Here is a 13,448-nt window from a genome sequence, read left to right as displayed (position 1 = left end):
AAAAGAACCCCTAAACTGTTAAATGGAAAGAGGTGAGTTGATGGCACTTTGCCCTGAGTTTGAGAACTGCACTAACCACCAGTTTGAATTGGTTGGCTTTTATCTGAAAGACATAACTGGCTTGGATCCAGACTGACAGTTTATCCTGCAATTTAAGATAAGTTTATCTTAACATTAGCATATTAAGTCATTCTTCTTCTCCTCTGTCTAAAGTTCCTGCTACTGTAGATCTTGGATATCTTTAGTAGAATGCCTTCCTAAAAAAAAAAATGGCCTAATATTCAAGTCTTTAGAGCACTAATGATTCTTTCCCCCCTCTCCCAATCCTCTAATATCCTTGCTTGTGTATTCTTAAGTCTTTTTCCTCCCGCAGCTGCCGCTGGTTTTAAATAGTATAGGCTTTATTATCATTGTACAAAATAAATACAACGAAATTGGTTAAATTTGTTTTATGTGTTGCTGGTGGTTTCTAGCTCCTATTAATATTTTTTTCCTACAGTTTTTCCTGTTGTTGTTTTATAATTTTGCGTTATAGATATTTCATCCACCTGCAAACCACTCACCCAGATAAGCTCAATTATTATATATGGAAAGTACAATAATTAAGAAAAGGTAGAAAATAGCTTTTAAAAAGACGAAAGGAATATCTATCATACACATCCTGCACACTTCAAAATATTCTGGGGAATAGTTCACGTAAAGGACGCTAGCTTAATGCTAGGTTTCCTTGTTGCTCCACTTGAACTGTGAATATGGCTTTTGCTATACCAAAACTTCCCTGTGATTATATGTTTTGGAACTTTGGTACAGCTAAAATTGGGTATTTGTTTTGATTTTTTTTAAAAAAAAAATCTTATTAGTGTTTAGAAACCAGGGGTGGGTTCCTGCCAGTTCCAACCTCTTCTATAGAAGAGGTTCCACAAATCTACCATGCCGTTTAGAACCGGTTCCAGCTCCCTCCCCCCGCCCATCCTCACATCATCAAGATGAAGAGCGAGAGGAAGAATTCTGGGAGTTGAAGTCCACAAGTCTTAAAGCTCTCAAGTTTGAACACCCCTGGGTTTTTTTTTTCTAAAGGGTTAGGGGTGCAAGGATCTTGTAACTTGACAGCTTTAAGACTTGCGTGCTTCAAATGCCAGAGTTTCTGAGCCAACATTTTGGTTGCTAAGCAAGAGCGTTGTTAAGTGAGTTTCACCACATTTTACAAGTTAGCCACGCTGGCAAGCCACCCCCATTCGGTCACATGGCTGGCAAGCCACTCCCACAAAGCAGACCACACCTACAAAAGAAGTTCTAAAAATTTTTGAAACCCACCACCCACCAAAATTACTTGGCCCTTTGCTTGAAAGATATTATGTTTGAGCAACAGATGGATAACCACAAGGAACAGTCCCTCACAGTAATGGAAAATTGTGCTAGAGCCCCTTTGTACGTAGAACTGTTGAACTTAGTAAAACCATTGTAAAAGTTCATTTATGTGATTCTTTCTAAACTGCTACAGGTATTTATCTGAACAGATTATGCTACAAAGCAAAAGATGTAACATTTATGTGCCTGACAACATATAATTATTTCCTTGCAGCTGATACAAACTGTTAGTGCTGTGGATAAAGATGAACCACCACGTGGACACAAATTTTTTTTTGAACTGGTGCCAGAATACACAGTCCATCCAAACTTCTCTATTGTGGATAACAAAGGTGGGCTCTAATTATTGGCTCTCTATGTTACATTTTGAGTCCTTTGCTGACAATGTTTGAAATATAATTTTCCGTGTCTTTGGTTCTTCTGGTGCAGATAACACAGCAGGCGTGGTAACCAGGCGGAATGGATACAGCCGCAGTAAAATGAGCAGCTACCTCCTGCCAGTAATAATATTTGACAATGACTACCCCATCCAGAGTAGTACGGGCACACTGAGCATCCGAGTGTGTGCCTGTGACAGCAGGGGAAACATGCAGTCTTGTAATGCTGAAGCTTTGCTCCTTCCGGCCGGCCTCAGCACAGGAGCCCTCATTGCCATTCTGCTCTGCATTATGATTCTGTTGAGTAAGTGGACCTTTTCCTTCTTTGTAACTGGAAATTGTTTCACAGAGGCTACATTTCAAGGAGAAGAATCTCCTTGATCCAGGCTTTAACAAATGGTAAGTTCTCCAGCATTTAGATGCTGGAGAACTCTCAGTCTTGTAAAGCCAAGGATGGAGCCGAGGTGGCGCAGTGGTTAGGGTGCAGTACTGCAGGCCACTTCAGCTGACTGTTATCTGCAGTTCGGCTGTTCAAATCTCACCGGCTCAAGGTTGACTCAGTCTTCCATCCTTCTGAGGTGGGTGAAATGAGGACCCGGACTGTGGGGGCAAGTTGCTGACTCAATTTGCTAAAAAAAATTGTAAACCACTTAGAGAGGGCTGAAAGCCCTATGAAGTGGTATATAAGTCTAATAAATAAGTAAGTAAGTAAGTAAGTAAGTAAGTAAGTAAGTAAGTAAGTAAGTAAGTAAGTAGATAGATAGATAGATAGATAGATAGATAGATAAATAGATAAATAGATAAATAGATAAATAGATAAATAGATAAATAGATAAATAGATAAATAGATAAATAAATAAATAACTAAAGAAAGAAAGAAAGAAAGAAAGAAAGAAAGAAAGAAAGAAAGAAAGAAAGAAAGAAAGAAAGAAAGAAAGATGCAGCACAATCCAAAGACTGACTGAGATACTGGTGGACTACCATACATCCCCAATGGGCTGCATTTAGCTTGTTGCCTTAGTTATTTAAAGGTTGATTTTAAAATGGAATATTTCTAAAAAACATATTTCTGATACTGATTATGTCATGATTTGATTTTATTTTCACAGTAACGTAGTGCATCTTATTTCTGATAGATATCTCATTTCAAATCTCTACAGTTTCAAAAAAAACGTTTAGAGATTCTACCAGATACTTAATGCGTAAACAATTTTGCTCATTAGTGCTGCATGTTCTGAGGTCATTTGCAGATGGGAACTGCTGTTGATAGCAATAAATTGCTAATTGATAGGGGTTAAAGTTGATATTTTTAAAGTTTTTTTTTAAAATCTAGTTATTTAGATTTATCAGCTGCCATTTCTCCAGAGGTTCAAGGTGACCTATGTCAGGATCTCCTTTCCTCTCATGAGGATAGTTTTACTCAGTGGTAAATGTACCAAAACCAGACGTTTATCACACTGGTGATGTTTGTATTACTAAAATCAAAACCCCGCCATTATTCTTATTGAAAAACAGACATTCACTTACTCCTTAAAATAATCACGTGTTATATACCATGTTTCCACTAAAATGACCTATCCTGAAAATGAGCCCTGAGTTGATTTCTACACATGTGCCCAATATAAGCCCTATCCCCAAAATAAGCCATAATTAAGACCCACCCTCTCCAGGGTGCACTGGGTGGGATGAGGTGCAGGGGTAAAAATGAAGCTGGGGATGGGGGATAGAGTTGTCCTACTACTCATCTTCAGACAGTTGCAGTCAGGTCCCACACACCCCAACACCTGCCTTGCGGGCCCACTTATTCTGCAGGTTTTCCTAAAGGCCTCTACAGCCGATAACAGAGCTCTGGCTCAATCCACAGTTCTGTTATGCAGCAGCCTCCAGGAAAGCCTTGATGGCCTTGCTGGTCGCAGAAAAAATTCCTCAAGGCCTCTGACAGCAAAAAAAAGAGGTGAGAGGCAGTGAGCGCAGATGAGGTGGGTCAGTGGAAGTCACCTCCCTGGAAATAAGTCCCGTGGGTCTTATTTTCTGGAAAACATGGGTGCTGTACAATTCTTAAAGTTCAAGATCCCATCCGGTTAGCTGGTATCAATATTCACTATATTTGTCACATTGAATTATTGCACCTCAGATTATTGTGAATAGAAAATGGAAAACACCTGAATTTTACTCTGTGCTCGTCTTTACCTCCATGAATTCCACCAACATATTTCACTATGTAATCTGAGAGTTTGGTTTATTAAAATATCAGATGACACCCAGATTGATTCTCACACTCAGAAGTTTTAATTATAATTTTTCATGTCTTTGGTTCTTCTGGTTTGTTGAAATTTAAAGTTCATTTTCTGTTAATATAAAATTTTAATGGGAAAAGTTAAAAGGTGCACTCAAAGAGAGAAAAGAATACTAGAGAGAGGAAAGAATACTAGAGGGAGAATAGAATCAAAACAGCTTGAATTGTGTTGTGTTGATGTTGATAGTGTTGTGTATTGGATGGACAGACATGAAAGACATGGTGGCTCAGTGGTTTAATGACGCATGGCAGGGTAGGTTCCTGTCACTTGCCTCAACATCTGTCCTTCTAACAGTTTCAAAGTATGTTCAATGCAAGTAGATAGATAACACTTCAGTAGGGAGATGAGCCAGTGCTCTGTGCAGTAAATCAGGTTCCTGATGGTTTCTGATGGTTTTGGATTTTCCTGGTTACAAGGCCAGGTACATTGTAAATAAAAACTGTTCTGCACATGCGCAGAAGCAAAAAACAAGATGGTGATGCCTACGGCGCGTCCAGAGAACTGGTTCGGGGGCGTGGCAGGCCTGGGTCACTGCCGGTTCCAGCGACCCAGGCCACCAAACCACTATTGGTTTGGCCGTTCCGGTCCAAACCAATAGGAACCCACCATGATGAAAACATGTCCTATAACAGGTCTGATCCCTTGGCAAGCCAGATTACTATTTTACTATTGTGGTATCCAGGACTACTGTAATGATATACACTAATAATAATGATCATGAAAACACCTAGCAACAACCAATGACTTAATATATATATATATATATATATATATAATATATATATATATATATATATATATATATATATATATATATATATAAAATTTATAAATTTATAAAATATATAAATATGCTGTCAGATTACATTTATGGAGTTCATACAAAAGTTCATAAAGCATCCAAATAGTAGAGATAGCATGTTTTTCTTTAATAAAAAAAACTCCAAGCTGTTAAATCCTGTTCTTTAAATAAAGTGCCAGTCTTTAAGTGTGACACTTGATGTTATTTCTCCTTATAAACAACGATGAAAAATACTAGAGGAAGCTGACTGTGGAAACTGAAAAGCTGCTGTGAGGCAGAAAAAGAATCCTGCTATTATTCCAACAAGCATTGTGAGGGTTTTTCTCTTTCTCTGAAATCAGTGCTGCATTCAAACATTCTGAACAGAACAGAACAGACCAGATAAGCCACCTGCATTTATTAGTCAATTTATTTCTGAAACATTTTAAATGATTCTCAGTACAATGAAAGCTTTCTTTGGGCGTTTGGTATCCATGGATACGAAATATACAAAAGGGCTTTGAAGAATGTGGCACCTAGTGCTATTGTCTAAATACACAAATGTGCCACCATAACCATGAATGGCCTGGCCACTAGTCTTTTCAGGATGCTCCTTTTGCCCTAATTGGAAAGGTTAGGAGGGAAATTGCTAGGAAGGCTGGGGGAAAAGAAGGAAAGTAAGAAGATCCAGACAAGGAATGTGAAAGAATGAGGAAAGGGGTGGAAAACTACTTTAGGAGTTTTGATTTATAAAAGAGTTGATAAAAAGCAAATCTAGGCCAAGTTTCTATATTGATACTTGGGGAAAACTGAAAACGGGTTGTGAGGGAGCTTAACCCCAAATAAAACAAATCATTTTATACACATGAACTAGACAAAACCTCTTTTGTATAGAATGGGAAGATTAGACAACATATAACTGTTGACAAAATGTTGAATGGAAAAAGGAATGCATTAAATCCATTTTGATACGGATTGTTTTCATAATTTTATTATAAAGCTTTCAAAAGAGATGGCCCTTATTATCTGGATAATGAGGATCAACAGATAATGAGATCTTGAAAAAGAATTCTTTTCCACCATTTTGCACATTCATATAATATAGAAAAAGCATTCCAAAAGAGTCCTTCAAACAGAATCACATAACAAAAGTGCAGGTAAACAACATGTTTTAATCATAGCTACAGTAATTCCGGTCTGCATTTACCAATTCATTGGAGAAACAATCATGCTATTCTGTGTATTTCTTTTAAAAAGAGGGGAATATGGATAGGAGAGGCATAGTTCACCTGGTTAAGATAAGAATATGTCATTTATTTTAGAAAAGGAGAAAAAGTCAATTTATTTATAGGTGAGTGGAGAAAATATATAGACTTTTTAAAAGTTATCTATGCCTTAAAATGCTTGTATTGCTTTTCTTTTAATTAATTTAATTCCCTGGCTTGGCTTCATCCCATTTTCTGAATTGCCCTACTCACCCCATGGCAGTACTTATGGTAGTACTTCTGACATTCCCCAAAATTTCACATATGCTTTCAGAACCAAAAAAGTTGTCTGTCTTTAGGTTCTGGGATATGTTGCTCACCATTCATGCCTGATCAGCATCAGACTGAAACAAAATTGTATGCACGTATTAAGATGTATAACTCTTCCCATGAAAGTAAGAATCTGGCTTAAAGATTAAAGTTCTTGTTCCTATGGATAATCTTAACGTACATGACAATCTCCTTTACACAGGGCTCAAATACGCAGTGCATTCAAAAAGTATTCAGACTCCCTTCACTTTTGTCAATTTTGTTATGCCACAGTCTGATGCTACAGTTGTTGAAATTCATTTTTTCTCTCTTTTAATCTACACTCAGTACCCCATAATGATGAAGTGAAAACAGAATTTTAGAAATCACGCTGCAGCGTAATAAAATTAATAAAAGTGAAGGGGGTCTGAATACTTTCTGAATGCATTGTAAATATATCCTTGTTAGATTAATCATTTTAACAAGCCCACTCATTTGTTGGCCATTATACTCCCAAACAATATATCAAGAATAATTCCTGCAGTTCATTCTATATTGATAAAGAAGCTCTTTTCAATGAGGTTTTTCTTTTTAACTTCCTTCATTTAATTCAGAGTGTGATATTTATCTTAATCTTACCTACTGCAACTAATGAATGTTAAAGGTTCTTGGCTTTGCCAGCATTGTTCCTAGTCCATGAGTTTCCTATTCAGTGCCCATCTATATTGTTACTCTTGTCTTCCAGTTTTGGTTGTGCTGTTTGCTGCAATGAAGCGCCAGCGGAAAAAAGAGCCCTTGATCATTTCAAAAGATGATGTCCGAGACAACGTTGTCACCTATAACGATGAAGGAGGTGGGGAGGAAGATACCCAAGCCTTTGACATTGGCACGCTAAGGAACCCTGAAGCCAGAGAGGAAAGCAAAATGAGAAGAGATGTGATGCCAGAAACTATTTTCCAGATAAGGAGGACAGCATCTCTGTGGGAAAACATTGATATTCAAGATTTTATCCATCGAAGACTAAAGGAAAATGACTTGGATCCAACCGCGCCTCCTTATGACTCTTTGGCAACGTATGCCTACGAAGGGAATGATTCTCTGGCAAATTCACTTAGTTCTTTGGAGTCGCTTACTGCCGATGGTGGAAATCAAGACTATGACTATCTGAGTGACTGGGGGCCACGGTTTAAAAAATTAGCAGATATGTATGGTGGAGATGAGAGTGACCAGGACTAACCTCCTCCTTCAAGATTTCTGATGCAGCTCCAGCATTCCTGTGCATGAGCAGGGACCTCTTCCCCTCCCCATTTATTTTTCTGAATGAGGAGGCCGGGCAGGGGCTTGCGAAGACACCCCCATGATACGCACATGGAACGTTCCTTATAACTATAGATGTCCTACATGGAAGGCGCACCTCATTGATATTGGAGATTCTTGCAACATGGCCTGAAAATCCTATTTTGTGACTGGGTCCTTGCTGGTGAGATCAATGCCTCTGTAATTAGATTAAAGTGGCCTATATTCTCTTACTTGGAAAACAAACAAACAAACAAAACATAAGTGTATGTTTTAGTAAAAGTTTGCTTAATATGTCAGTGTGAATGAAAATGACTGTTTTTTAATAGAGAAGTAATATCTCATCCTTTTTGTCTAAGAGGTTAGAAAGAGGATATTCAATACAATATTAATTGGGGGTGGGTGGGTATAATATATTTAAAAAGGCTTTTTGTGCCTTTCAGGAGGACTTTGGGAAAACTTTTTTTTTTTAAAAAAAAACCACTTTACTTCACTTTTCTTGCTACTGTCCCCTATACCGTCCCGTATCCTATAATATAAACGGATTACTCCTTAAAAAAAAATAAGAATGAATATTACTGCCATATTTATTGAGTTTAAAATGTCTGTGTTGGTTCATATTTTTCTATCTATCTAAATATATATATATATACAAATATAAATATGTATATTTATATTTTTGTATTTTTATTAAATAAATTAGAATTTATGAATAAATTATGTTTTCATTTAGTCTGGCTTTGTGTGGCCTTTAGTCAAACCTGTGGAGCATGTTTCAAGTTGAGTGAAACGGTGTTTCCCTGCAGACCTTATTTTGGCCCTGAAAACCATTTTCAAAGTGAGGAGTGGTTCGCCTTACAACGGTCTTCCTCAAAGCATTTGATGAGGGAAGCAGGACTTGAAACCCAACAGCACCATATCTTGTCTCTATCGATGGATCTGATCACTTTTCATGTTACCTTCTGTGATTTCCAAGTCATGCAGAAGTTTATTATGAAGATGTTTTCAAAACCCACTCACCCCCGTCGCTCATTTTAAAGATAATACACATAATATTTGTTTAGTGACTACAATTGGGACTGGAAATTTGGTGTCCAAGCAGGAGTGGCTTGCTGACCATGTGACCAGGTGGGAGTGGCTTGGCAGTCATGTGACTGGGTGGGCATGGCCAACTTGTAAAATGTGGTGAAACCCACTTAACAACGCTCTTGCTTAGCAACCAAAATGTTGGCTCAGAAACTCTGGCATTTGAAACACACAAGTCTTAAAGCTGTCAAGTTACAAGACCCCTAACCCTTTAGAAAAAAAACCCCAGGGGTGTTCAAACTTGACAGCTTTAAGACTTGTGGACTTCAACTCCCAGAATTCCTCCTCTCGCTCTTCATCTTGATGATGTGTGGACGGGCGGGGGGAGGGAGCTGGAACCGGTTCTAAACGGCACTGTAGATTTGTGGAACCTCTTCTATAGAAGAGCTTAGAACTGGCAGGAACCCACCCCCTTTCTGGTTCCGCTTTAGTTTTCATTTACTTTCCAGACCTGTAAATATCGTAAATGCAAGGATTGGTTGCAGATTTACTTTCTCATCACCATTGCAACTGTAAATGGTCAGCAAGCGAGGCAGTCACTATACGAAGGCTTCCTACGTGAAATGGTAGCCCTGCCCCTGCTCCTGAGACAGAGAGGAGAGAAAGTACTTTGAAAGCCATTCAATACAGGGAAGTGGAGGCAGAAATTAACTTTGCTGCCAGTAGAGATGGAGGATCTGATCACATGACCTGAGGAAGAGTGCAGGGGTGGCAATATTTCTGAGATTGAGACACCTTAGCTATGCTTAGAGAACATTCCTGACAAATATTAAGATTTAAATTAATCAAATCTAATTAGTAAGGGACAGAGTGAAACAACCTTCCCCCTTCCATGAATCAACGTAATTACAATCATTACTGGGCTAAAAACAAAGGCTCTTTTAATAGATGTGTGATGATGAACATTCAGATAGGTTCCAGTGCATTTATTACATTTTGATTGACATTTCTGGTACAGAATTTAAAACGGCATAGATAGTTCTCCATCTGCTCCCCATCCCATAATTCTCCCACCAGTTGAACCTAAAACTTGGAGGGCGGCTGAAGACTGCATTTATTCTCTTTATCATTTAACTTACACACCCCAACAACCAGAATGTGGGGGTTAGATCGCAAAATTGTTTTCAAAACTTTAAAGCAACAATAAAACAGCAAAACATTTACCTGTATTAATGAAGAACACAGAAAGGATTTCAGAATACCTATGTATGTATGCATGCTTGTGTGTTTGTGTGGGCAAAAAGATGCACAAACTCAGAGATGCATAAGCTTCCCAGAACAATATAAAATCAAACCTCAGTATAGGTTTTTGTGTGCCGTATAATGCTGTTTCTCCTTGTGACTTAGCTCTATTAGTTGCAATTATTCTGATATGTATATATGCTAATGATGACTTCTCTTCCAATTTTAGAGGGAGGGACACCTTCCTTCCTTCTTTCCTTCCTTCCTTCCTTCCTTCCTTCCTTCCTTCCTTCCTTCCTTGGCCAATAAGAATGTGGCATTACCAGAGCCAATATTTTCAGTCTTTCAGATGACAAGAAGCATTTGGAAGCATGGACCCTCTACAATGTTTAAAACACTCATTCCTTTTCTTTAAAATCTCCTTAATATCTTCTTTAATAAATGTAAAAACACCTACAAATTGACACCAACTATTGGAGACTTTTGTGGGGCACAGGAAAAAAAAGGCTAGAGGCTATACATTATAATGTAAAATATACTGTTTTCCAGATTGGTTGGACAATAGCTCCCCAAATTCCTTCCTTCTTCAAACTGAAAAGTTATATCTTGTACATATAATCTTTACATTTGGATGATACTGACAATTGGGAACACCAGATTCCCAGTAAGTGTCATGAATACATCCCTAAATTAAAAACAGAAACACAGATTGTTCTGCTATCTGCAATATCCAGAAGATGTTTGATTGCCTGTCTCCGATGTGACACTAAGAATGACTCACCCTTATGGTGGCCTGCTCGATGTTATTGTGAAGATACTGCTATTGTGAGATTGTATCCTAATTAACTGGCAATTCTTCAGCAGCTAGTTATAGGCGAATATCATTGACTACCTTCTGCAGTTTTGGGAGTTATCCCTGTAATTACCATGTTTCTCTGCACACAAGTCTTAGTATTATTAACACTAGGTCCAAAAATGAAACATAAGTTATCCGGATTTTGCAATGGCAGTAACCAAGAATGCAAGTATAAGTTGACTTCTTTGAAAATGTTTCAGACTTATGGAAACTTGGCTGCCTGTTTATACCTGTTTATTTATTAACTTGCAGGAATTCTGGCTATGGAAGGAAAAACTAATTCTAATGTGATTAGAGGGATTGTTTATTTAATTATTTCAAGCATTTATACAGCTGCCCAACTCAAACAAAGTGACTCTGAATGGTGTGTAGCAAAATAAACATCCAGCAAAGAACAAGAGGAAGCATAACCATGCAAGAGCAACAGCGCACAAACCCACAGCCACACTCTCTCAGGAATTATCCAGAACCAAAGACAGGATACAGAAAGATGAAAGAAATGATGTAATTTAAATGTAACAATTGCAGCCAATTCTAGGTGGGAGAAACATCACATCAATTAAAAACTAGGATCCATAAACACAGGCTGGCAGTCAAATGTCATGATCCCAAATCATCAATCTCTACCCACATCGACACCAAACAGCACCAGTTCAAAATCAGCACAAAACACATCGTGTGAATACAAAAATCATTGGCCACAATACCACCCGCCATAGTCCAAGTTTATTGAAGCCTGGCACTCCACAAGCAACTCCATCAACAGAGACAATGACCTACAACCAGTCTACGAACCTCTCAGAATCCAAATCAACAACGCAGCCAACCAGAGATAGCACCAATCCTCAACCCACCCACCCCCAACCAGCACATCATCTCCCAATGAGCCTCACCTGAGCTGAGATGGCGCAGTGGTTAGAGTGCAGCACTGCAGGCTACTTCATCTGACTGCAGTTCTGCAGTTCGGCTGTTCAAATCTCACCGGCTCAAGGTTGACTCAGCCTTCCATCTTTCTGAGGTGGGTGAAATGAGGACCCAGACTGTGGGGACGATATGCTGACTCTGTAAACCGCTTAGAGAGGGCTGAAAGCCCTATGAAGCAGTATATAAGTCTAACTGCTATTGCTATTGCTATGTAACCTACCCATCACAAGGCCCACCAGAAGGCCCACGACAAGACCCTGACCTGAAGGGACCCTTTGGTGCCCAAAGACTCATGCAGACCATATATGAAAAGTTCAGGCAAACCACAAGTTCCTTTTCAAATCTAGAAGGTTCATTAAGTGCTTGAAGTGGGTCACCCAAATATTATCCACATGTGTATGCTGTATGTGTGTTTCTGTGCATGTGCATATATATGCTACAGTAGTATGAACAGTGCTTTCAAGCTCAACAGACAATGATCTGCCCATGACAGAGGGGAATGTTAATGTCCTGTAACTCCAAATCACATACCACCACTACATCAAGACAAAGCATGTAACTGACTGTGAAACCATTAAATTGTGTGCTGTTTTCAAATCTACCTACAGATTGAAGTTTCCTAGAACCATACACCTGAATAAAAACATTGTCAAGCTGAGACAGCATCAAGACACAGCATCAAGACTCCCTATTCAGGGAGACTGTAACGTAGCAGGGAGGCTAGAACAGTAACACAATTCTCAGCTGATCCTCATGTACTGGCAAGATCATCCTCAAGATGTTCGTAACCACCATCTTTGGAGGAATGGGCTTACTTATTTTGTCATTACGTACACAAGCCTGTTCCTTCTTTGTGATTGCTATTTTCAAAGAAGATTTAAAAATTCTACGTGGAATACCAGATTGCCACAGGATCAAGCACATATTTCAAACAATCTGTCAGAATACATCTTACCTCCCCCCCCACCTCCAGCCCGGTTTGAGTTAGACCAGAAAAATCATGAATGCTGCCTTGTAATATCAAGTATAATTCATTCTGTGAGGTTCTGCTTTTGAAGACAGTTCCCAGTGTGTAACTTCTGGAGAATATTATAGTTCACTAGTAATATTGCATTGAGAAGAAGAAGCAGAAATAATGAAGGGCATCTCTTATTTTTTTTTAAAAAAATAAACTGCACAATGATAAGAACTCAGGGTCAATAGTGGCATGTACATAGAATTATTGCTGTTTGCTGAAAAAGACAGGGCAGCTTTGAAATGCAGATAAAAAACTTAATATTAGCAGACAGCAATAAACATTCAAGAGTCTTTTCTTCAGTATAGACATCATTGTACCATAATTCATAGTCTTAACTGAAATTCAGGAAGCAGTACCAATGCTTTTAGAGTAAGTCATTGCTAATGATAATGCTTGTCTCAGTTATCTGTCCCCAGACTTAGATGCCTGAAAGCAAAAAGTCAAATGCTTAGCTTATAAGAGTTGGAGACAGTCAATATTCCAGGAAATGTTGGAGACCAGATGGATGATTATAGGTTGTCAAAAGTAATAACCTCAAGGGAAGAGAGATGGGGTATGCTGGTAAACCTGAAACTAAGAAGTATCTGAAATAGTCTCCTTCTCACTCATACTTTCGAATATGGAGGAAGATAAGCAAATTGTATTCATAGTGGCTGACAGTGAATTAGGTTGCCTCTGAGACAAGACAGAAGGCTCCAATGTCTTATAGAAAAGCACATGATTGAAACATTCTAGCCATCACTACTGTA

At 38.5% G+C, this 13,448-nt stretch overlaps 1 protein-coding gene across 1 annotated transcript in view; it reads left to right on the top strand.

Annotated features, from left to right (window-relative positions):
- Positions 1-7,573, top strand: part of LOC116510353 (cadherin-9-like) — a 66,721-nt gene extending 59,148 nt beyond the window's left edge. The window contains exons 7-9 of the mRNA XM_032219871.1: positions 1,583-1,700; positions 1,798-2,049; positions 7,083-7,573. Coding sequence (XP_032075762.1) covers positions 1,583-1,700; positions 1,798-2,049; positions 7,083-7,573 — 861 coding nt within the window. The remainder of the gene's footprint in view (positions 1-1,582; positions 1,701-1,797; positions 2,050-7,082) is intronic.
- The last annotated feature ends 5,875 nt before the right edge of the window (positions 7,574-13,448 follow it).

This window comes from Thamnophis elegans, chromosome 6 (assembly GCF_009769535.1).
Source record: "Thamnophis elegans isolate rThaEle1 chromosome 6, rThaEle1.pri, whole genome shotgun sequence".
NCBI lineage: Eukaryota > Metazoa > Chordata > Lepidosauria > Squamata > Colubridae > Thamnophis > Thamnophis elegans.
This window is presented reverse-complemented; position numbering and strand designations above follow the sequence as displayed.